Raw genomic sequence first — 26,018 nt, 5'->3', positions numbered from 1 at the left:
AAGGATCTGTTGAAGGGCTTCTGAGTGGCTCGGTCAGTTAAACATCCGACTTGGGCTCAGCATGATCTCACGGTCCGTGAGTTCGAGCCCCGCGTCAGCCTCTGCGCTGACAGCTCGGAGCCTGGAGCCTGCTTCGGATTCTGTGTCTCCCCCTCTCTCTGCCCCTCCCCTGCTCTCTTGCTCTCGCTCTCTCTCAAAAATAAAGCTAAACATTAAGAAAAATCATCTGTGGAGTGTCTGCTGCTGGTGATGATTCCCTGGGTACAATGTAGGTTTACCAAGGCGGTTTCAAGGTACCACCACCAAGATTTGGCAGTTCAGGGTGTTCCATCCCCATTCAGTGCACATGTGCTTCTGGGTCCTGCCCCGTCTCCAGGATTTATGTGAGTCCCACCAGCCCCTGCTTAGTTCAGTTCAAAAGCATTCATTCACCAGGCACTGGGGCTACGAAGACTGTAAGTCATGGAGTCCAGTGTCCAACAGCTCAGAGCGTGGTGATTCCTTCGCCCTGCTCCAGCTTCAGAAGGAGAGAGGGGACTGGGAACTGGAGACTGTCTCTGGGCAAGGCTGGGCCGGGTGTCCTCTGTGCTGAGGTCCCCTAGTTAGTCATAGGCTTGAGAAACTTGAATGGCCCCAAAGGGGAACTCACCAGAGGTGGATGCCTTTGACTGTTGAGCCTCTTACAGCCTGGTTGTTTTCCTCACTGCTGAATGAACATACAGTCTATGATAGGAAAGTCATAATGCCTCAGCCCCCAAAGACAGAGGTTTGGGTAACCGTGAGCCTGAGTACCCTGACCCTTCGTGAGTTCGCTCTGAAAACCTCCCCACTTTTGGTGGGTGTTCATCAGGCACTAATTTATGCATAGGCTTTTCCCACAGTGCAGCAAAATGGAAATATCTTTTACTGTCAGGCATATAGTTAAAACTGCAGCATTCTTGCAGGGATGTAGTATTAGCTTTGAGGCCACTAGAAAATGTTACATACCACTGCGCTACACCTGAGACCTGTATCTATACAAGGTATTGGAAAACTCCGTGTGCCAGTCCAACAGCTTTATGATTTAGGATGTGAAATGGACGGAATGTCAGGGAATCGGACCTGTACTTACAGGCCATAAATCTATGTGAAAAAAAAAATGCTTTTGTCACCCATAAGCTGGCACATGACTCCTGATATTAATGTGGGTGTGACATATTTTCACTTCAGTGTTGAATAAATTATCTTATCAGTACTGGCAGAGTAGAAAAATGACTTATGGCAATTTAAATGCTTACTCAGGGGTGTCTTCTTTATGTTTTCCAAACTTGAAACAAACATAGTACCTAAAACCTTCACAAAGATTTTAAAACCCCAAAAAAACACTAGTTATCGATCATTTTCATTAAAGTGTGCCATTTCTTCTTTAAAAAATGCTGATTCTAGGGGCTCCTGGGTGGCTCTGTCGGTTAAGCGTCCGACATCGGCTCAGGTCATGATCTCGCGGTTCGTGGGTTCGAGCCCCGCGTCGGGCTCTGGGCTGACAGCTCAGAGCCTGGAGCCTGCTTTGGATTCTATGTCTCCCTCTCTGTCTGCCCCTCCCCCGCTCATGCTCTGTCTCTCTCTCTCAATAATAAATAAATGTTAAAAAAAATTTTTAATGCTACTTCTATTCTATTCTATTCTATTCTATACTTTGCATCATCAAAACAGATAAAAGGCAAGTATTCCTTGATAAATCCTCATTTGTTAACTTAGCTTTCATAACATAGTAATGCTGTTGCTGATGAGACTCTTGTAGCTCTGCTTCATCAGGAGGTCCTGTTGTTTCTACTTTGAAAACAGGGCTGCGAGCTGCCCCCTCCCCCCCCCCCATCTCCATATCTACAGCCAGCATCTGGGGGCAAGCCCATCCTTCCTCACTAAGACTGCTGTAATGATGGTCTTGCTGGTCTCTCCAGTTCTGTTCTTGCCCCCATCGGATCTTTTTTCCCCCCAGTAATGAAGTAATCTATTTGAAAGGTAAATAGGCTCAGGGCATCCCCTACTGAAAAGGCTTTAATGCTTTCCCACTGAATTTCAAATGTAATCCAGATTCCTTCCCAGGGCTCGCAGAGATGGGGACTCTAGCCCCTTTGTACTTCAGTTTCATCTTGGCCACTCTCCTCTTCCTCACTTTTTTCCCAAACACACTGGTCTTTTTCTTTTTAATGTTTATTTATTTATTTTTGAGAGACTATGAGCAGGGGGAGAGGCAAAAAGAAAGAGACACGGAAGATCCCAAACAGGGTCGCGCTGTCAGTGCAGAGCCCGTCGCGGGGCTCAAACTCACAAACCATGAGATCAGTAGCTTAACCGACTGAGCTACTCAGGCGCCCCTCAAACACACTGGTCTTTCGATCGGTCCAAGGAGCTGTCTTTTGGGATGACATTTTTCCTATCTCAGGGACCTTTGCCTGCCCTCCCAGCCCAAGCTGGCTCCTAAGACCCTATCTGAGTAGGTTCTGTGACCCACTGCTCCAACCTTGTTCCCTTTCATAGCCTGATCACCAAATTTATGAGTACATGTTTGTTCATTCGGCAACGAGTACATTGTTAACATTGTCCCTCTTCTTTCTAGTCTGGGAACTCTAGTCAGGAGCACATCTGTATTCACCACGAGATATCTACATAGTAGCCCCTGTATTCATTTCCTGGGGCTTCCTTAACAGAGTACCGTAGCATGGGTGGCTTAAAACGTTTATTCTTACGGTTCTGGAGGTAGAATTACAAAACCAAGGTGTTGGCAGGGTTGTGCTCCCTCGGAAGCCTCTAGAGGACATTGCTTCTTTGCTTCTTTCAACTCCTGGTAGTCCCAGGCATTGCTTGGCTGGTAGAGCATCACTCCAGTCCTCCATTTGCAAAGAGCGTTCTCCCTGTGTCGCTGTGTCTTCATATGCTCTTGTAAGGACACCAGTCCTATTGGATTAGGAGACCTCTCTACTCCAGTATGATCTCATCTTAACTACTTAACTGCTTAAGTTAACTACTTAACTACTAAGGACTTCAGTATATCTTTTTTGGGGAGAACACAATTCAACTTGTAATAGCACCTAACAAATATTAGTTGAATGAATAAATAAAATGACGACTGAACCGAAATTTCTCATCAGTATAAGGGGGATTGACTACAGTGTATTCTGTATAGGAGACAAAGAGCTAAAGCCCAAGGCCAAAGGAAGATACACATATTTCTACATCTTTAAGTGTTACTGTGGTTTCAAATTGATAGACGGGATGTACTCAACAACTAAAAAGACACCAGAATAGACTCAAACACAGCCTTCTAAAAATCTGTTTTTCTGGTCACCATCGTTGTCCGGGGATTGTGTCAAAGCAGAAATAGAGTTCCTGGGGCGCCTGGGTGGCTCAGTCGGTTAAGCATCCGACTTTGGCTCAGGTCATGATATTCTTGTTCATGAGTTCAAGCCCCGTGTCGGGCTCTGTGCTGACAGCTCAGAGCCTGGAGCCGGCTTCGGATTCTGTGTCTCCCTCTCTCTCGGCCCCTACCCCACTTTCACACTGTCTCTCTCTTTCTCTCTCTCTCTCTCTCTCTCTCGCAAAAATAAATAAACATTAAAAAAATAGAATTCCTATTTGCATTCTGCAGGATCAGATATGGGCAGAAATAAAAGAAAATACTCTGAAAGGAAAAGGAAAAGGGTTTCCTACTACAAGGTGTGGTGGGATCTAAAGAAATTTACTGACTACATAAATATCAAATATTTATTAAAACTTAAATTATTTTATATATGAACATAAGATAATATGTGTTTTCTCATCAGTCTTCTCTTTGTTTAAATTCAGATAAGGATTAATTTGCAAAGAGGTACCAGGTGAGTGAGGGGGTTAAGAGTATGGGTTCTAAACCCAACTCCTCCACTTACTAGCTAGGTGAACTTGTGCAACTTAATTTCTCTGTGCCTCAGTTTCCTCATCTGTATTATGGAGATGATAAAAAGGGTACCTTCCATAGAGCTATTATGAGAATTGTATGATTTGGTGGTACAAAGCACATAGAATTGTGTCGGCTACATGGTAAGGATTCAATAAATGTTAGCTACTATTTTCATTATATGCTAGCCATTTGCTCACTTCAACTAAATACTATGGCATATAAAGGCTTTCATATTTATTATAGTTTTTAGTCTTATGCAGGGCCACCTGGGTCACTCAGTCGGTTGAGTGCCCGACTTCGGCTCAGGTCATGATCTCATGGTTCATGGGTCCGAGCCCCGTGTCAGGCTCTATGCTGACAGCTCAGAGCCTGGAGCCTGCTTCAGATTCTGTGTCTTCCTCTCTCTCTGTTCCTCTCCTGCTCACACTCTGTCTCTCTCTCTCTCAAAAATAAACATTAAAAAATTTTTAAAGTCTTATGCAAATTGAGTTTTATTCACATACTATATCTACTATTAAAATAAAATCTCTTAGCCTGTCATGAATGGATCTCACTATCAACATAATTGTTAATCGTGCCTAAAGACCTCTCCTTACAACTCTTCTTTGCGGAAAGGTCAAACCTCACCATAGCAAGAAATATCTGTTTCCATTGATCAAAGATAACTCATTAAAATTCCACAATTAACAAATATTATAAATGATACAGGTAAATAAATCACTATCAACCCTCCCCCCCATAACTGATAAATATCCATTTCTGGAAATAAAAGCAGACAGTCAAGATGTTAAGAAAGATGATTACATGGCTTAATTTACTCTGATAAAAAATGGTTCAGAAACTTGCAGACCATGTCATAACAAGGAATATTTTGTGTCCCGGTGTGACAGAGATGGGGGGATACCAGAACGTGACCTCCTTTTTCATGCTTTGTTTCCCCCGTGACAGTGACTGGGAAAATTAAGTTACATTAATTGGAATGAACAATCCATTTTTTTTATTCCAGCTTATTTCTTAAAAACTTTTAAAGTAGGTCTTAGAAATCTTGAGAATTCTGTCAATTGTTTATTTTCACTTAAGGATGAACAACTGAACATGTCTCAGTCGGTTGTGTCCAACTTCGGTTCAGGGCATGATCTCACGGTTCATGAGTTTGAGCCCCACCTCAAGCTCTGTGCTGAGCCTGCTTTGCATTCTGTGTCTCCCTCTCTCTCTGCCCCTCCCCTGTTTGCACTCTGTGTGTGTGTCTCTCTCTCAAAAATAAATAAGCATTAAAAAATACTTAAAAATAAATTTAAAAATAAAGATGAACAGAAATCAGTGTTGTTGAAGATAAAGATTTGTATAGATTAAACACGGAGACATGTGCCTAGACTATAATATCTAGTATAACTTGTGTTTTATATCTCCAAACTCAAGTTGCCACAAACCAAATACTGTAGTTTCTTATCAGTTAGTTCTGTGAAGTCACGTTTTGGTAATATTTTCCATCTGTGATATTATAACACACGGTCTATTTTAATTTTAGTTCTTACAAGATGCTAACCACTCTTCACATGTATGTGTCATATAAACATATAGAACTACAGGTTTTAGATCTGAAAAGACCCTTTGGAACTTTTTATGTTAAAAGTGTTCCTCACTTCTGAAGGGTTGAAAAGTACTATATTTCCTGGTACTGCCTCTCCATGTTCTCTGTTTCATCCTCCAAAATCTGATTAAAAATCAGAACCTATTGATAGCACAGAGCAGTACGAAATCACTGATAATTATTCACGGCCTATAATCTCCAGGAAAAAAAAAAGCCAATACCAGTTGAAACACAGTGGTTCCAAAGAGTTAAAAGGTTAGAAATCAAAGACGACATTGAGTAGGCTGTGTTTTTTGAGATCTTCTCTACTCCTACCAGACTCAAACCCACACAGTAATCAGCTGATAGGGCTTCTCTTTGAGTATTTAACTTTCTTCTTAAAAATAAAACAGATATTTTAAAAAATGATCAGGGTTAAAAGTAGGAGCCATTGTGCATATATGTGTATATAACATATGTACATACACCCAAACACGTACTCAACCACCTATATTTTGGTTACTCTGCTATACGTTTAAAGAGCTTATTTTGGCTTAGAAACCGGGTTCTATGACAAAATTTAACTCTGAAGAATTTTTTTTTCTTTTCATTTGGTTTGTGGAGTTATAATATGTTGCATAGTCCTAATCTTAACCAATGATTACCCTCAGGATAAAGCTAATTTCCTTCTCCAAATTAGTCCCAGCAAATTTACACAAGAATTATGAGACTTTAGCTAAGAATTGACCAGTCTTCGGTGAGTAGGCTTTCATTTCCTAAGGTTGGATTGAAGGGTCAAAATTTGTTACTCTCCAAGGTCCATGACTAAAATGTGTATTTCTAATAAGATATGTTGTTTATAAAATCTGACTGTTTATTACCCAGGACTTTGTGATCTCTTCAATATCTTATTTTATTGAATTTTTAAAATTTGTTTATTTATTTTGAGAGAGCGAGAGAGAGCGAGAGAGTGCATACAAACGGGAAGGGCAGAGAAAGAGAGGGAGACGGAGAATCCCAAGCAGGTTCTGCAGGGTCAGTGCGGAGCCCAGCTCGAAGCTCAATCTCTCGAAACATGAGGTCATGATCTGAGTTGAAATCAAGACTCAGACGCTTAACTTACTGAGCCACCCAGGAGCCTCTCCAATATTTTAAATTAATATTTCGATTCTTACCTGTTACCGGTGATCTTTTTAATTTATTTTAATTCCAGGATCATCCTCGTTTTATTTGTCCTATGGAAGACTATCCTTTTATAAGAAACTACCCTCCACTTGCCTTTCGTCCTTTTCTAACTTGTTGGGAGTGACTCAATTCTTTATAATTTCTCTACAAAGAACTTCTAAAGGGAATCCTCTAGCATAGTTTTCGTTTTGTTCTTTTTTAAATTTTTTTTTTTTAACGTTTATTTATTTTTGAGACAGAGAGAGACAGAGCATGAACGAGGGAGGGTCAGAGAGAGGGAGACACAGAATCGGAAACAGGCTCCAGGCTCTGAGCTGTCAGCACAGAGCCCGATGCGGGGCTCGAACCCACGGACTGCGAGATCATGACCTGAGCCGAAGTCGGACACTTAACCGACTGAGCCACCCAGGCGCCCCTAGCATAGTTTTCTTAGAGCACAGTTATGTGAAAATACCAGCATTTAATTAAATGCATTGTCTTCTTTCACTGCTTTATTTTCTAATTATGGCTTTATTCCATACTTCAGCAAAGCTGCCCCTAACGCCAACCTCCAAAACTCAAACCTGTCAGGGCCATCCATCCTAAGTTTTCTTTCTGTATCTAACAAATGAATTGTTTCAGTTATCTGCTGGTGCACAACAAACCACCGCAAAATTCAGTAGTTTAAAACAATCAGTTTATTATTTCTCACAAATCTGAGGGTTAACTGGTTCTTTTGCTGGTCTTATTTGGAGTCTCTCATGCAGCTTCAGTCTATGGCAGATGGGGCTAGAACGTCCGTGGTGGCTTCCTTCTGGCCCCCTGGTTGGAAAGGTGGGCCCAGCTGGGACCACTGAATGCTTCCCTCTTTGTGTGGCCTCGTCATGTGATTTCTCCAGCAGAGTAGCCCAGCTTTTTACATGGCAGCTCAGGACGTTCCAAAGGGCAAAGGTAGAAGCTGCCAGACCTTCTTAAGCCTCAGTCCTGGACTTATTTCCGTCACGTTCTGTTGGTTGAAGTGAGCCATGGGGTCAGCTCAGGTTTGGGAGGAAATACACAGGACACGGGTCCCAGAAGGTGTGGCTTGTGGGGGCCATGTCTGAAGACCATCTACTACAGGGACTTTGTTTTCTTTTTTCTCCATTAAGACCTCAGTTCTTCTCTCCTTTTGCAGTTCCCTGCGTCTCTGGTGGTTTACCTAAGCCTACGAATATCACCTTCTTTTCCATAAACATGAGGAACATCCTACAGTGGAGTCCGCCAGAGGGTCTACAAGAAGCTGAACTTACTTACACTGTGCAGTATTTCATGTAAGTTAGTTCTTTTCCTTTTTGATAGTTTATACACATAAGACTCAGACACCTATTAATTGTGCAAAGATAAACCGTCTGTTGTATTAAGTAAGCATTTGGAAAAAAGAAAAGTTTTAGATATTTCATACTAAATTCTCTTGGGACGTTCTGCTAGATTAAATTAGGTAAACACTTCTTTGGGGCGCCTGGGTGCCTCAGTCGGTTGAGCGTCCGACTTCGGCTCAGGTCATGATCTCGCAGTCTGTGAGTTCGAGCCCCGCGCCGGGCTCTGTGCTGACAGCTCACAGCCTGGAGCCCGCTTCGGATTCTGCATCTCCCTCTCTCGCTGCCCCTCCCCCGCTCATGCTCTGTCTCTCTCTCTCTGTGAAAAATTAATAAACATTAAAAAAAAATTTTTAAATAAAGAAAAACACTTCTTTGTGGAGACAGAAGCATTGGGTGCTTAGGCGAGGGAAAGTTACTTAAATGGAGGAAAGAAGTTGGTCAAAATGTTATTCTGCAGCTGAGCAAACAAGGAAATCCATCATCTCTGAAATGTCTAAACTTACGGTTACTAACAGACAATTTTAAGTGACACTGAGTGCAGAATTCTGTGCCACTAGCTCTTCCTATTAAAAATAGTAGTGCGACGGACATTTTCACATTGTATCCCTCCCTCAAAAGTCATTGAAAGCGAGAAAGAATGCAAAACAGATAGACTATGTCCATCTTCAAAGAAACAGAGGAAATGGCCAAACCCCAAGCCATAAACTATGAAAGATATAAGCCAAATACTGTGAAATCTGAAGGAAAACAACCACAGACACTGACAGTGTCTAATCTTCTTGAACTTCAACAGTAGAAAATAATTTTATACAAGAATCAATGTCATAGTACTAAGAGGCTTACCTAACAGTCTTAGGATGTGGAATCTAAGGATTTCCACCACCAGAAATTGAGGAAGTGTCCCCACGAGCCCCAGTTAGTGGCACAGAATGTCAGGGACAGAGGAGCTGAAAGGGATTCAAATGACATATCCACTGTATAGGCCCAGTCACCCTAGTGAGGTGGGTGCAGGAGGGAGGGGAGGTGACGATGGCTGGGAGGCAGCCTAGGGGGACCGTGACTTACTGATGTGCCATGGGGCACATCAGCCTCCTGTAATTCCAATACTTGAGGGTGAGCAGGCTCTCCAGCAAAGGGAATGATCTGATTTAGAGAACAGGTGTCTGACTTCCCACACTCCTATACCCATTCACTTAATATTCAGTAAATAGCTGGCCCTGTTCAAAGAGTAATAGTCCCACAGAACCTGGCACAGCATTTCTCCATAATTATTGGCAAAGGAGAAAGACAAAAAGAAGGAAGAGGAGGAGGAGGAAGAGAAGAGGGAGGCAGAGAGGGAGAGGGAGAGGGAGAGGGAGATGACAACAGTGAAAAGTTCCTGAAAAGCTTTCTTATGGAAAAAGGAGAAAAATTCAGACAAATAAGTGTTCATAGTTTGAATCATACATAACATGATCTCTAATGGTAAGTCAGGAAGGAAGGAAGGAAGGAAGGAAGGAAGGAAGGAAGGAAGAAGATAGAGAAAGGGAAGGAGGGAGGGAAGAAGGAAGGAAGGAAGAGAGGGAGGGAGGAAGGAAGGAGGATAGAGAAAGGGAGGGAGGGAGGAAAAAGGAAGGAAGGGGAGGGAAGGGAAGGGAAGGGAAGGGAAGGGAAGGGATGGGAAGGGAAGGGAGAAGGGAAAGGAGGAAGGAAAAAGCAAACAGTCAAAGAAGAGATTCTAAAACAAAAGGAAGATTTTTTTTTTTAAGGCAAGTGGGCAGAACTTAGGGAAAAGATGGAAAATAAAAATGTTACAGAGATGAAAAACCTATAGCTAACTGATAGGAATAATTGAAAAGTGATAATTACTGTCTGGAATTACACATCATAAATGCATGCTCTGTCTAGGAAAATGTAATAAAAGCATTGGAAGACATATCCTGGTGAGGTTATTGAACTTTAAGAAAATGAAGTACTTTATGATGATCATAGCAAGAGCGGGACTCAAGTGGGACGGAACAGGGGCAGTGGGGTGATTTCCGTCTGGCAAAACTCGACAGAAGACAGCGATACATCTTCTAAGGGAGAAATAGATGTGATCTGGAATTCTTGTCAAGTTCACCAGATGTATTTTCAAGCAAGTGAGAGATCTCAGGATGGGACTCCCTTGAGACCTTCTTGAGGGGGAGGAAACCACTCACTAAAGATGATATCTGTCCGACAGAAATAAAGATGAACCTGGATGAAGAATTTAGTACTGACAACATTATTTGTCACTGTGAAAAGACTGGTAAACACACCGAAACCATTTGAGTGAAGAGCTAAGACTAAACAGTGACGGGAAATGTGCTTATGGAACTTTAGGAGGTAGGGGAAAACTTTAAATGTACAGACTTTCATAGCAGGAAGCCATTAAATGTGATCTAAACTGAAAATATTTCATCATCTTAATAACTAAACTCCCAATATTTTTCATAAACTATTTTCTTATTTTAAAATATCTTTTAGGAACTAGTGTCTTTTGTGGTGATGAAACACATGAACCACAGCAATTCCTTTACTTTCGCTTCAATTTTTTTCTATTCAAGTTCAAATCAAGTTAAATTTACAGCTTTGATTAAAACGATATGCATGGTATAATCTAGTTATTGCCTCTGTGTGCAGTCATATAATCATTCCCATGTGTATAGAGAAGCAGGAGACATCCAGAATCAGGTATGCCAACTGCTTTTGGCCTAATAGGTTTTAGGGTGATTTCTTTCTCTCTCTTGATTATATTTTTCTGATTGAGTTAAAAAATATCACATTTGAAAAAAAAAAAAAGCCATTTTTGTCTTTGAAAAAAAAAAAAAATCCTGGCCACTAAAGGCAGTGAAATATTTCAGCTGCTATTCACAATGACCTCATTTATCCAGAATCTCACTTTCATGTTCAAGGAGTTTCTCTGGAAGCTGGTGTTTTAGGAAAGAAGACATCATTCTGCAAAGAGAAATGGCTTTTGACTATGCCCTGGCCTCCTTTTCTATTAGGTGGAGCAAAGAGCTTGCTCTGTCCTTTACATGTTCCTTTGATTCAGAAAAGGATAACGAGAAAAGAGGCAGAGTCATCACTGCTCTGGGAGAGCAAATAGTTTAGATGGTACAACTTTCAGAAGTGAGTACTTTAAAAGACACTTGCCATGTTAGAGGCCTTACATGCCTGTGCACGTGTGAGATGACAGGAATACAGAGTAGCATATGTCACCGACAAGGCTCCCAAGCGCAGCAGCACGGTCAACAGTCCGTGGTTTGTAGCTAGGCTATGAACCTACCCAGGTATCCTTGGGCAAGTTACATATGCTTTTACCCTTTGGAGTGAAGCTTGTTTCCAAGTAAAAGATGAAATTTTAACAAAAGTTTAAGTTATATCTGCCAAAAGAATTTAATGCCGAAAAAACACCGTGTAGTTCTAAAAGCACGAGCTTTGGCATTAGGGAAGAGTGGTTCAAATCCCAGATATGGCTGTTATTAGTCATATGAATTTGTCTCCATGGGCCTCAGTTTCCTCATCTGTACAAGAGGGTGAAAATAATGGCACCTACCTGCTAGGGTCGTTAGGATAATTAAATGAGATAAAGCATGCAAATCCTAAGCATGGGTCCCAGCACTTAATAAGCACTTACTGCCATTACCAGAAACCAGTCAGAGACCACTGAGGGCTCCAGAGGACTTTCTGCCCTGCATAAACATCATTATTGGAGTACTCATTGAATAGTTGAGGTCTATCAGTTTGTAAGACTTACAAAGCATACTGTCCAGAATCCGGGAAAGAGTATTTTCTCCTCCACCCACCTCTGTCATGGGAAGTTGCCCTGCCCTTGGCAGAATAAGGAAGTTTGAGGAGAGAGCATCAAATCAGTGATGGCAGTATTTTTCAAACCACACATAAGTCAAGACTTGTTGATGGACCATGAAATCAATTTTGAGGGATATAACTAGCATTATTTTTAGTAGAAGGGACTGGAATGGCATGAACAGGATTGGAGTGGAAAATAACGGAATTCATGGCATGTAGTCAAGTTTAAATATTATCTTATAAAACCTTTGTTTTTAGTATGTTAAATATATGGATGTTTATGGGAGCCAGGTCCCAGTGTAAAAATTTTTTTTTAATATTTCTTTATTTATTTTCAGAAAGCGAGAGAGAGAGAAAGAGTGTGCACCTGCAGGGGAGGGGCAGAGAGAGAGGGAGAGAGAGAATCCCAAGCAGGCTCCGCGCTGTCAGCACAGGGCCAGACGCAGGACACAATCCCATGAACTGTGAGATCATGACCTGAGCTGAAATCAAGAGTCGGATGTTTAACCGACTGAGCCACCCAGGTGCCCCATAAAACAGATTTCTTTTTGTGGCTCACAGCCACAAAAAGTTTTGAAAGCCCTTAGGCAATAGTAACCACTTGATGGAGAAGTTGGTCAACAGGATCTTACCTGTATTTCTAGTGCCTTCTGGAATGTATGGTACTTTATGAAACAGGAGACATTTGCTTTCACGAATCTGTTGCCATATTCTGAAAAGAGAGGATACCCTTAAACTTTGTCAACGCTTAATAAAGTTGACATTTCCTTGTTCTCAAGACATACTCTTGTCTTGACTTCTATGATCTCTCTTTCTCCTTCTGCCTCTTTAGCTGCTATTTCCAACTGTACTTTGTATCCAACCTTTAAACCCTGATGAGCCTGGAACTTTATCCTAGGCTTTGCTTTGTCTCCATGATAATTTCATTTGCGCCTATGCCTTCAATGAGCAGTTTTGTGCCATTGGTTTCAAAATCACTGCCTCCCACTCCCACCCCTTTGCTGAGCCCCAGGGCCTACTGGGCATCTGCATCTGGATGGCTTTCACATACCTGAAGTTCAACATGGCAGAAACACAACTTGTTACCTTTCCTTCCTCCCATCCGTCCTCCCCATTTCCCAAACCCATTCTTTGGCATTGCTTATCTTGGCAAACATGACCACTGTCCCAGACGGAAAAGAAACATCATCCTGAACATCGTTATCTCCCTCATCTCTCACCTGCTCACCTCAATTACCAAGTCTTGGCTCCCAACATTTCTTCCTTTTGTCCTGTCATTTCTTCTGCCACCACTGTCCTTGTCCAAGCCACCTACATCTTCCACCTGGACCACTGCAGTATCCTCTCAGCTGCTCCCCAGGCTGCCACTCCTAACCCACTGCGTTCTCCATGCTACACCAGTTAGCTTTCTAGAACCCCAACACACCTGCATGAATCCCTTCATTGCCTCCCATGCAACCCGGTCTCTCTCACTGGCTCATCCGGCGTCACTTAATCTCTCTATCCCTCAGTCTCCCCCACCTGAAAAGCTCTAAAAGTATTTCCCCCTCCCTCCTTGCTATGGGTTTTGTGTTTTCAACAAAGGAAAGGAGAAATAATATAAACAGCCTGGTCACTGTTGTCATCACCACTGTAATTACTGTGGCATACACTTCTACCTAGTGAATTTTCCCTAGAACCCTTGATAGCAAGTAGATTTTTAAGTTTTATGAGAGTGTCAAGGTAATTTTTCTTCCAAGAAAAAAAAATGACTAATTTTTCTTAAAACAACCCATCAAATTGACCTTTGTAAGCATGGCAGACTAAAAACTACATGGATAATTACTAGAAGAATTGATCACACAATACGTAGAATTTTTACTGTAGCCCAAGAATAATAATAAAATACATGCTTTCAAAATGTATGATCCACATTATAATTCACAGAAAAGAAAGGTGTTTGCAGAAACTCTGACTCATGTTCCTGACAGCTCATGAAAAAAATTGCCAGCAGCAAACGTGGATTCCTTTTTATCTCAATGACAGGCACATTTGTTGTTCTGCAGAGAAGGCCTTAACTTCCATTCAGTTTTGCATAAGGACTGTTTTTTTTTCTCTATTGTAAAGCACAGAGGGCACCTCGTTATTAATTCAGTTTCTTTCTCAGCAGATATGGGCAAAAAAAATGGCTGAATAAATCCGAATGTAGAAATATCAATAGGACCTGCTGTGATCTCTCTGTGGAAACTTCCGATTATGAACATCAATATTATGCCAAAGTTAAGGCCATTTGGGAAACGAATTGTTCCAAATGGGCAGAAACCGGACGATTCTATCCATTCTTAGAGAGTAAGTAACACAATTGTCTATAAACACGTATAATATCAAGTTCATCTGACCGTCGAGTATACAGTCTTAGACTCATGGACAGCCTCGCCAGAGACCAGTGCTCTGCATGGCTCTGTTCTCATTCTGTCCCTCAGCTCCAAGAATGACCAGCCCAAGGGGCTTCATCTCACTGGATCGCAGTTTCATCTTTAGAGTGAGAAGTTTGGTTGAGTCATCCCTAGGATCTCTCCCAGGTCCGAAATTAACACTAGATGCCAATATTATCCAAGTTCAATTTTGTTTGGTTATTTAGTGGGGACTATGAAATTTGAGGAACTGACAGATTTTTTTTTAAATTGCTGTGGGTTTATAAACCATGGCGTTAAGTCCACAAGATTGATTCACGGTGCTCTGATTGCCAAACTAAGTCTCTTTTTGTTAGACACTTGGTAGTGTGATGATGTAATTTGTAGGTGTAACTCAGAATTAAGGCAGCATCATCCTGATATTTGCTTTTAAAATTTTCCCATCTCCTATTCTGTGGCTGACTCAAGTGTAGAGGACCCACTCAGAGCTGACATCATGAAATTTATAAGTGCCCCTCGAGACCTGGGGCCAGAGCCCGTCCTCTGGTGTCCTTCTAGATCAGAAGTCAGCAAACTATGCCCTCAGACCAAATGAAGCACTACCACCTCTCCAGTTTTCTACAGACCAAGAGCTTAGAATGATTTTTACATTTATATAAGTAATAATTGCAACAAAGATCACATGGCTTGTAAAGCCTAAAACATTTCCTGTGTGGACCTTTGTGGTAAAAGTTTGAGAATCTCTGTTATAGGTCATTCCAATCACATCTTCAAAGGTCTTTTTTTAAGTTTATTTATTTATTTTGAGAGAGAAAGAGAGAGAGAGAGGAGAGAGAATGGGCAGGGGAGGGGCAGAGGGAGAGGGAGAGAGAGAATCCCAAGCAGGCTCCCCGCTGTCAGTGCTGAGCCTGATACAGGGCTCTGTCTCACAAACTATGAGATCATGACCTGAGCCAAAATCAAGACATCAACTGACTGAGCCCCCCGGGTGCTTCTTCAGAGGTCTTTTAATAGTGGTTCATTCCTCCATGTCTGATTTTCATCACTTACAGTTCGTATTAATGCAATTTATCACCAACTTTTCATTTGATGTCATAGGACTGTCGTAAACACTTTTAATTCTATTTTCCATCTGTTTACCCATGTGACTAGGAACTAGGTAAATACAACACTTGAATGTTCTGTTTTAATATTGTGTCAGGGTGTGTGAAAGGATCGTTTCAAGATGTAGCATAACTTGGGCCCACCTTAGAGCATTCTGAGGCGTCTCAACTAAGAGGTGGGCTGTAGGGCTTTCATCCCCGTAGGATTATATTGTAGTTTTATCCACGGTGATTTCTACCTCTGAACATGATCATTCCCTCTCCCCTCCCCTTTAAGCACAAATTGGCCCGCCAGAAGTTGCTTTATCTACAGATGAGAAATCCATTTCTATTGTTCTGACGGCTCCAGAGAAGTGGAAGAGAAATCCAGAAGAAAGTTCTATTTCCATGCAACAAATCTACTCTAACCTGAAGTACAACGTGTCCGTATATAATGCTAAGTCTAATAGAACGGTAAGCCTGGAATGGGGACATATCATCGGCATTCCTTTTTGCAGCTAGTGCTGGAACAGGCATCCTGACGCATGTGAACCTGAGAAGATACGATATTCAAAAGAGATGCCGTACAAGAAGCAGTTGAAGCCAATACGTAGAAAACTCGAGAACTTCCTTCAGATTTCCCTTACAGAGTCTCTGTTAATGGGATCTGATGTTGCTATTAGATGGAGAACCACTGTCCACGTCACTTTGATGGAGAGCTTTTACTTGCATAACACCTGTCGGTCACATTCCACGCAGGAAAAAAGATGTCAGCAAGAACATGGGACAAGGCAGATTAAGAAATCCATCCATGTGTTATTATTTAGAATTGTTCCCAGAATGGGTCCATTTCCTGATCATGCTCTGCCGAGCTCAAGGAAAGGGACATTTTAAAACTGTTGCGGAAGAAAAGCTTGTAGTGATTACAAAGGATTTAGGGGTATCTTAGCGTTTTATTTCCTTCTAGAGCTATCTGCCTGGGATGGTGCTGGGATTCTGTGGCACTAACTGCTGTTTGCAATCCTCTGCCCTAGTGGTCCCAGTGTGTGACCAACCGCACGCTGGTGCTCAGCTGGCTGGAGCCAGACACCCTGTACTGCGTGCGTGTGGAGACCTTTGTCCCAGGGCCCCCTCGCCTTGCTCAGCCTTCTGAGAAGCAGTGTGTCCATACTCAGAAAGGTAAGCTTAAAAAAATCTCAGCTGGTCTGCGAAGGAGATCTGATCAAAGTAGGAGAAGGATGGCAGTTCTAAACAAGATTTTGACAAACCCATGTCTACCAGAAACAAGTTGAGGCAGAGGCAGAAACAACCATCACCAGAAATGCGTGGAGCAGCCTGGAATTGAAACTTGGCCATTGAACTTGGCCAACGTGAAGGGTGTGTTTGCTCCCCCTGGGGAACTCTCAGCACCCGTCCCTTGGTGTCCAATGCCAACAAGCCTCTTGCGTGGGAAAATAACAATTGAGAATTTTTACGCACGTCTATTCTTTTTTAATTGTAATCACTTTTGTCAATAGAAGTTCTGTGGTCTTCAACATCAAATTGCACTGCTAGAAACAAAACATTATCCTAGAAACACTTGAAGACAGCAGTTGTTGCTCTCCCTCGGGAATGCAAATGACAGGCTCTGCAAGTTGTATTCAGATGTCACTCACTGGCTGCAGGAGGGTCTGGGGTCAGCAGATCAGCAGTTACTCCCCCGCCATTGCCTCTCTCTCCTTCCTCTTGTCTTCTCCTCATGTTTTCTGAACTTGCCTGAAGATTCTCATTCCCGTTAGGAGACACAGAGTTCAGAGCGTGGTGTTTGTCTACTTGTTCCTCCCCACAGTTGTGAGGAGCTTGAACTCAAAGCCTGAACGTTGAAAATAAACCCTCAAGTTTACCCTCATCGAATGGCTCTTCATCCATTATTCTTCCATTTCCTCCTTCCAAACATGCTGGCCTATGACAAGTGCCACAGCTCTTCCCCCAACCCGGTCCCATCGCCAGCTCTGGGATCACAATGGTGACAGGAGCCCCGCTTCCATCCTCCCTCCCACCACCCGCATTGCAAGATGAAACTGTCCCAAGGAATAAAAAGGGGATTTTGTGAGTACATATCAAAAGTGAAAGGCTTTATTTTTGAATCTCTATCCTTACCATACCTTCCCCTTTAAAATGAAGGGGGCTCTGCCGTGTGGCCAATAAAACGGAAATGCTAAGCAAGCAAAAGGCAAAACAAAGCAGACTGAAGAAATCATCTTTGTATTTGGAAAAAGGGCTCCGTTTACGAAGAGCTTGATCAGGTAGGGATGCATTTCCAGTGGAGATCGTTTGAGCACTTGGCAGATTGAGAGCAGCTCCAAGTACAGGTTCAATTAAATCCTTCCCGGGAACAGGTGGAACCACCTGTCTCACTAGTCTGAGAAAGGTCACAAAATAAGGAGGCATCATTTCAGGTTCCGACCTTTCCATGGTATCCCAGCCATACTACCTCTTTGGGGACTGTTCTTTGAAAAATATTTCTGCTCTCCACAGTCCCCCAATCCCTAAAATATAGACACATTTTATTAGTTTTTTTGTGGCAAACATGTGCTGTTACATACTAAGTGCCATCCGTCAATGTCGTCATGGCGGTTTTCAATTAGGGCAAGTTCAGTCCCAAGACCAGAGGTTGTATTAAGAGGGCTAGACTGAATTTTAGTCTGATGTAGGGGCAGGTAATGCTTGGCTACCTGAACATCTGCGCTGTGCTGTTGGCACCTTTCTATGTGGAACCTGAGGACAGATGTGCTCGTCAGGAATTGTTTGGGGTGGAAGAGCCTGCATTTAGACACCTGGTCCTGGACTTTTCCCACTGGCTATTGTCAACCACCCTCATTGTCCATGACACTTCTATTTCCAATCTTTAACTAGGTATTTAACTGGATTGTGACTTTGCTACTTTGTCTCAAGCCTAGGCATCAAGAGTATCCAAACATCTGTATAGATTAGAGAGCTCCCATGACACTCTGATTTTATTAATCAGAACCCATCTCTCTTTCTCTCTTTCTCTCATATATATATATATATATATATATGGAGAGATTTACTTTAGGGAGTTGGCTCACATGATTGTAGAGGCAGATAAGCTCAAAATATGTTGGGCAATCCAGCAGGCTGGATATCCAAGAAAGAGTTGATGTTATAGTTCTTGTCTGAAGGTAATCTGCTGGCAGAATTCTCTCTTTCTTGAGGTGGTCACTACTTTTTCTATTAAAGCCTTCAACTGATTGGATAAGGCCCACTCACATTATAAAGATTTCATCTTTACATTAATCTGCTTTACTCAAGTCTATTAATTTAAATGCTAATATCACAGAAACATCTAGAATATCGCATCAAAGAGCTGGGTACCATGGATTAGCCAAATGGGGACAGAAAAATATCCATCACAACTTCTAGTATCCTACAGGAGTGCAACAAATATAAGTTAGTCACAATAAGCCCTATTCACAACTGTATAGTCTGATTGATGGTGGGCCAGGACTGCTTTCTCAAAAGCTGTTCACCAGGTCTTTCCAGTCCCCTATGGACTTTCATCCATCATGAACCGACAGTGCAACAGGACCTGGAAAGGAGTTACTGCCATCCTCACACACACCAGCTCAGCCACCTCCCTACACACATCCCAAGCTCCCTACCCAGAAAGTCTAGCCAACCCGCTCGAGGATGGTTCTATTAATAACACACAAGGTGATGCCATACATTCCTGTCTTCTGCTGAGTCTATGGAAAAGATTGAGTCCAATGAGTATATGGAAAAGTGGGGCAGCTTAATGGGATCCTATCAAGAGGGTTTTGTGGGTTGGCTTAAAGTGTATGAGTTGTCTGAATGTTAGACACACTTAGCTTCAGATATATAAGACCCAGCATCAATCTCATAGCCAGACATAAAATGTTGGAATGTCTGCTGATGGGGTTGTTAAGGCATCCGTAAGTCCAGATGATTCCCTAAGACCAGCTATTGTCAAAGAGTAAGAATTCTGAAACCCCTTGTCACATTTAGTTCAAGCTTCTCAATTAATAAATAAGACTGAATTCCTAAATGTAAGTAACCGGCCCAAAGCCTCATGACATTGCCAATGTTTTCCCACCATACCGCATCACAACTATCTATCCCTCTTCTTTTTTTTACAGATCAAACATCAGCATTGAAGGTTAAAATCATCTTCTGGTATGTTTTGCCCATATCTGTTGCCGTGTTTATTTTTTCTGTGATGGGCTACTCCATGTACAGATATATCCATGTTGGCAAAGAGAAACACCCAGCAAATTTGGTGAGTGCTCAGTGTGGCAGGAGTCATTATAACCACTCACTTTCAGCAGAGTAGAAAATGAGGCTCTAGAACAGACACATTCCTTTTATAAGCAGGGTGAGTTTAAAGAGTTAATTAATTAAAAAAGAAACACTTTGGCACTAGGTTAACTCACTAACATAACGAAAGAGAAAGATTCCTCAGCTTTGACAAAGATTTTAGGTTTAATGAGCAGATTAGACCAGGTCTTGAGGTACACAAATAAATTAAGTCACGATCTATGCCCTTCCAGACGTTCAAGTTCAGTTGAGGACTCGAATTTCAAAATGGTATGTGAAGGTTAAGATGAAAGCAGGCACTGAGGACTCTGGGGACACAGGCAGGGCACTGAACCCCACATTGGGGTCCAGGAGAAGCTTTATGCCCTGCCTTGGTTATGAAAGGGGAGTAAGAGGGCACCTACTGCTGGCAGAGAAACCAGCAGGGACCAACGTGAGCAGATGTTTGGAAAACCACATGATCTTGCTGAACCATACAGTTGCTGATGAGGAGCTACAGAAATGAAAGTGGAGAGGGGGTGTTAGGGCCAGGGGACAGGAGAATCGGGATGTTATTCTAAGGGGCTTCGATTTTACATTCTGTTGGCAAGGAGAAATCTCTGTGGGGTTTTGAGTAGGAAGCTTCATGGTCAATATCGGGTTTTAGATCCAACTGGATGGTGGGTCTCAGACAGCTTTGGAGGGAGTAAGACTAGAAACAAGGAGAGCAGCTAGGAGACTGTGGCAGTTGTCCAGGGGAGCCAAGGGGAGAGTCTAAAAGAGGAGAGTGGGATGCAGGGCCAGAGACAGGCATGGAGTGGAAAACATAGGAGGAAAATAGCCAGGACAATCATTCACAGCAAGGAGAGCAAGAAAATAGAAGAAGAAGGAGTAAACCTTATGCTTCTGGACTGCGCACTGAAGGGCTCTGAAGGGCTGGGCATATTTCAATGATAAAATGGGTTCTTTGCCTGTTATTAAAATATATGTTCACATATGCACAATGCATCCATGTACGCAACGCAAGCTGTTAGTTTGGCATTTCAACGTTTCTATTATTCTGCCTGCTTTTAGGCTTTAGAGTTAGCTTCCTAATGGCACAGGGAGACCTTTCCTGGGAGGATAATTCATAAGAGAATTGATCACAAGTGGCTTTCTGGAACCAAAATTTTGTAAAGGAATGAGGCTGAATGTCGTATTTTGTCTTTTTTTTTTTAAGAGAGAGAGAGAGAGAGAGCGTGCTTGCATTCAAGCGAGTCGGGGAGGGGCAGAGGGAGAGAGGTGGGGGGACCTTAAGCAGGCTCCAAGCTCAGTGCAGAGCCCAACATGGGGCTCAATCCCACAACCCTGGGATCATGACCTGAGCCGAAATCAAGAGTTGGACGCTCAACCCGCTGAGCCACCCAGGCGCCCCTGAATGTCATATTTTGTAGTGTTGGATGGAATCACTTCATGGGGTGGGCAATGAGGATTGTCACATAATTCATGACTTGCCATCTAAACAGTCACATTCCACATAGCCCCAGCACAATTTTAACCTCAAACCAGTTTCCCTGACACGATTTAGAGCTTCTCTATCTGCCATAAACAGGCAGATGAATTTCCCTTTTTGGCCTCATTATACTGTGATTAGAGTGGTATCCGGGGAATGAGTAAAACCATCCCTACTCATGTGCGTATTTCTTTTTTTACATGCAGTTTTCATGCCCGCCCACATCTCATGTCCGGAGTATATCCAACACAGGGCTGGTAACCTGGGGAACCATAGCTAACTAAGAAATACGTCATCACCCATAATTAACAAAGCAGTTTCAAAACTGGCTCACTCGGTCCTCACCACTTCTCACGTGGCAGAAATCCAGATTTTACGGAATTAACAACTGAGACTCAAGAAATTAAATAATTCCCCTGAACTCCCTCAGCCAGGGAGGGAAGGGCACTGTCTCACCCTGATCCTTGGGTCGGATAAACACTCACCCAGGGAACCACTTTTCACTTCCAATGCCTTTTTCGTGTCTTGGGTCTCTTGCCTCCATGAATGAGGCTTTCTGTTTATTCCAAGAATAGCTTTCACTTCCATGAGTGGGTAAGAATAGGTCTTTAAAACTATCTGATGACAGTATAAGTTCTACTTAACAGCTGTTTTTCATGTCTTTCTCAAGTGAAAAGGTGAAAACCATTCTCTTCTCTCTTTATAGATTTTGATTTATGGAAATGAATTTGACAAAAGATTCTTTGTACCTGCTGAAAAAATTGTGATTAATTTTATCACCCTCAATATTTTGGAGGATTCTAAAATTTCTCATAAGGATATGAGACACGTAGTGGAAAAGAGCGACGCTGGGTCGGACGGGGATGAGCCCAGTGGGGACCAGCGGCCGCGTCAGGCGGAAACGGAGGTGAAACACTTAGGGTATGCTTCACATCTGGTGGACATTTCCTGCGACTCTGGGGAAAGCACCCAGGGCACTTCCCTAACCCAGCAAGGGTCACCAGGCAGAGCAATACCCACCGAGAAGGCAGTTGTTGAATACAAATATGATGTAAGAGCTGCCGACGTTTGTGTGGGGCCTGGCGGCCCTGAGCTCAATTTGCAGGAGAAGGTGTCCCTACAAGGAACATTCTTTGAGCAACAGGCTGCTTTGGCAGACGTGAGCCCCCAGGCACCACTGTATTCGTATGCCCCTCAGCTCCGAGACCTGGACCAGTTGCTGCAGGAGCACGTGGGCACAGAAGAGGAGCGAGAGGAAGAGCCGTCGACCACACTGGTGGATTGGGACCCTCAGACCGGCAGGCTGTGCATACCGTCCTTCCCTAGCTTTGAACATGGCTCAGAGGGAGGCAAGCGGCCTGAGTCCAAGGAGCTCGTGGAGGAGGGCCTTTTGTCTAGACTGTATGAGGAGCAGGCTCCAGACAAGCCGTCGGAAGACAACGAAACCGACCTCCTGAAATTTATGGAGGAATGGGGACTCTATGTGCAGATGGAAGACTGACACCCAAACTTCCCTTTGCCACACCCCTGCTGTTACAAGGCACATGGGTGCAAACGTATAAGGGACTGAAAAATAAAGTATGCGGGATAAAAGAAATGTGGCTCAGATTTGTCAGTGAGAAGTACTTATTTCTTCTCTGCTCTCACAGGACTGGTTTCATCCTGCCTCATAAGGGAGTTGGGTCATGCATGGGGGTCTCTTATAGATATGGGGGGGGGAGCCGGTATCTGGAATGCAGTGGCCGGCTCATTTTTTGTGTGCATTCAAAAATGTTTGCCAAATCGGATAAAGAATTCCCGCAGGTGAGTGTGCTATGTATGGCCTCTCTGTTTATTATTGTGTAACAAGCCTACTTCTGCAATTATTTTTCCGGGCACTTGACAAGCATATAGCACTGTAGAAAAATATCTCATGAAGACCATTCATTTTAGAAATATTACTCTTCTTTTAGAATTTGGATTATTGTCAGAGCAAGGAAGTACTGAAAACATACAAATACCACTAAGTTGGTGGTCAGTTGGTCACATTTAAGGACACCAACCCCCCGTTCAGTCGTAATAATCCGAGTTCAGAGTGAGCAAATCAGGCACAGACCTTGAAATTACACGCTTTTGGCTACTTTAAGTGGCCATATTCATATTTTGTGAGAACTTCTGGAGTGTAAAGATAAATTGTTATTATGATTTTGTAGTCAGAAAATGTCCTCTCAGTAACTTAATAGGCACTTTTTAGTAGGGGACTAACCTGAAAGAAAATGCCACCTTTTGTGATAGAACAGTACATTTATTTCTAGAAATGTGCCTTTTCTCTTTTTCTTTTTTTTCTTTTTCTTTTTCTTTTTTTTTTTTAATCAGGTTTCACATCTAGTGCAGAGCCCAGCGCAGGGCTTGAACTCATGACCCTGAGATTACGACCTGAGTTGAGGTCAAGAGTTGAGCACTCTTCACTGTATCCACACATTTTAATATGTTATATTTTCATGTACATTTAGTTTTATATATATATATATATATATTTTTATTTCCTTTGATACCTTCTCTTTGTCCCATATATTATTTAGAAACATGTTTATTTCCAAGTGTTTAATAATTTTCAAATGCCTTTCTGCTATTCACTTCCTATTGTATTTCATTATGCCAGAGAATAAATTTTGTATGATTTTAATTCCTAAAAAAAAAACAAAAAAAAAGAGTTGAGCACTTAACCAATTAAGTCACCCAGGTGCCCTTGGAAATGTGCCCTTAAAAAGATATTTACGTAGTCTATAAATTGAAACATGTTTAGCAGCTGAAACACTACGTTACTATTATAATATGAAATATTCTATCTGAATGAGCAATGCCTCAAACATTCCTTGGAGTATGTATGAATGAATATCCCCTATCTACATAATTTTAAAATCAATAAACAAACAAAGATATACAAAAGAAAGAAGTTAAATAAATATGTAGGGGAGAACGTATTAAAATTTGACACAATTTACTGTGAGAAAAATAAAATATACTATAAAACACTACCAACCTAGTTAATTTCCAGTAACCAGTTTCCTCTCCTTTACCATTCACCTAGAAAATTAAACTCTGCAGCCAATGCATTAAAATACGACAGAATCTATGAAGTTGAACCATATAAAATCATAGACATTTGACAGTTTTTGACCTGCAGGAACAGCAATATCATATTATTTTACCTTAATAAATATTTGTTTTAATCATGAACTCCTAATCCACTGATGCTCTCACAGGAAAACAGGTATCATCCATATTTGCCTCTTTATATTTCTGGCACAGGCAGACAACCCTGGGAGGAGAGATGAATTCTGGAGTCGTGGTCTTTTGAGATTGTCCACAAATCCGAACAGTTTCTGAGCTCATGATTTAATTTAGACCATAATCCTATTAACTAGAGTGTCCTGTTCCTCTCAACCCCTGTAGACATGATTCTGCTGGTTTTGAAGACCAAATTTCTAACACTAACTGTAAAAGAGGTTCAGGAGTAGGAAAGAACGAGTCGTTATTAAAAGCAGAAAGAGAACAAAGTGATTGATGATGGCTTGGCTTATTGGTTTTATTCACAAAAGATTTATTTGAGTACCTGCTGTGTCCTACAGTGTCCTCGTCTATGAAATCAGGATAACAACTCCCTTAGGGCTGTTTTGAGATGAAAAGAGGGGACCATAGAAGCACCTAGAACAGTGTCTGGTGTGTAGGGAGCACTGTGTACTTACTGTTAACTGCCAGAGCGTGTGCTCGGCTCCAGAAAGACAGGCCATTTAGACATGACTGTTTCAACTCCAAGGCAGAGTTTGCCTCACCCTGTTTTTCTTACCTAAAAGTACAATCATCAACTTGCTCCCTCCTTTATGCCTTCAGAGTGAAATCGTCAGTGGTTTTATAAAAGGGAATCTAATTCTGAGTAGCGTTTACATCATCTCTTGCCATCCTAAGCGTGTCAGAAGTAGTGAGCATTTTAAAAAATTTTGTTGTTTCTACCTCTTCCACATTGGGTAAGTTTTTCTCGTGAAAACAATTAGCGGCTCTATTTCCGCACGCCATAAATTCTAAATTGGGTGAATGAAAATACATCTGCTACAAAGTGAGTGAAATCTAGTGCCACATCATGTGTATGGGAAGGAAGGACGTGAAGAGGGACACTTACCCCTCAGCCGACAACATGGGAAAGATCTGGTGCTCCCGGGCTGAGCTCAACTCAAGGAAATTAATGCAGAGAAAAACTAGTTGTACAGCCCAGAGTGCAAGTCTGTCCAGCATGGTAAATCTAATGAGAACATTGAAGAAAGGGCTCCATCAGCGTGAATCGGTTCACCCAGATCACAAATCAAATTCTTTCTGGCCCACACATTACCACCCTCCTGTCTGGAGATGAATTTTTGCAGAGGAATTCTTGGAAGAACTGTTTTTCTCTATTTTCTTTGTGGTTCCCTTCATGAAATCTTCCATAAATCTTCTAGCTTTATGTCTTTTTTTTTTTTCTTTTTTTCCAAAGACCTTGCTCCAAAGCATGTGCCCATAATTTTTTACCAAAGAGTGCCATGGTGAAAGGTATTTTAATGGTAGTTCTTATTTTTCACTATAGAAGATAAATACACATATTAGTGTGCAGTCACTAGAAATAAAGGGGAGAAGGATAAAAGTTACCTATGATCTACCGTCCCAGGTCTAACTGCTGTAAACACATTAAGGTAGAGAAATGACGCTCACCTGGGAATGATTTCACCCCCCAGGGGACATTTGGCAATGGCTGGAGACATGTTTGATCCTCAGGATTCAGGGGAAAGGTGCTGTTAATGTCAGGGGCAGGGGAGAGGCCAGGAATACTGCTAACCTTCCTCCCATGCACAGGGGAGTCCCCCGGAGCAGAGAGTTCCCTTGTACAAAATGTCAATAGTGCCTAG

General features: G+C 42.2%; 1 protein-coding gene across 3 annotated transcripts in view; it reads left to right on the top strand.

Annotated features, from left to right (window-relative positions):
• The window catches only part of IL20RA (interleukin 20 receptor subunit alpha), a 36,036-nt gene extending 13,337 nt beyond the window's left edge, over nucleotides 1-22,699 (top strand). The window contains exons 2-7 of one of the 3 annotated variants that reach the window (XM_042937418.1): nucleotides 7,825-7,960; nucleotides 13,971-14,149; nucleotides 15,595-15,770; nucleotides 16,331-16,475; nucleotides 19,454-19,593; nucleotides 21,809-22,699. In XM_042937418.1, coding sequence (XP_042793352.1) covers nucleotides 7,825-7,960; nucleotides 13,971-14,149; nucleotides 15,595-15,770; nucleotides 16,331-16,475; nucleotides 19,454-19,593; nucleotides 21,809-22,603 — 1,571 coding nt within the window. In that variant the 3' untranslated portion in view covers nucleotides 22,604-22,699. Of the gene's footprint in view, nucleotides 1-7,824; nucleotides 7,961-13,967; nucleotides 14,150-15,594; nucleotides 15,771-16,330; nucleotides 16,476-19,453; nucleotides 19,594-21,808 lie in introns of all 3 variants that reach the window. The other 2 variants (XM_042937417.1, XM_042937419.1) reach the window with 2 other exon arrangements.
• The last annotated feature ends 3,319 nt before the right edge of the window (nucleotides 22,700-26,018 follow it).

The sequence above is a fragment of the Panthera leo genome, chromosome B2 (assembly GCF_018350215.1).
Source record: "Panthera leo isolate Ple1 chromosome B2, P.leo_Ple1_pat1.1, whole genome shotgun sequence".
NCBI classification, from domain to species: Eukaryota; Metazoa; Chordata; class Mammalia; order Carnivora; family Felidae; genus Panthera; species Panthera leo.
Note: the sequence above shows the minus strand (reverse complement) of the source record. Positions and strands in the feature narration are given on the sequence as shown.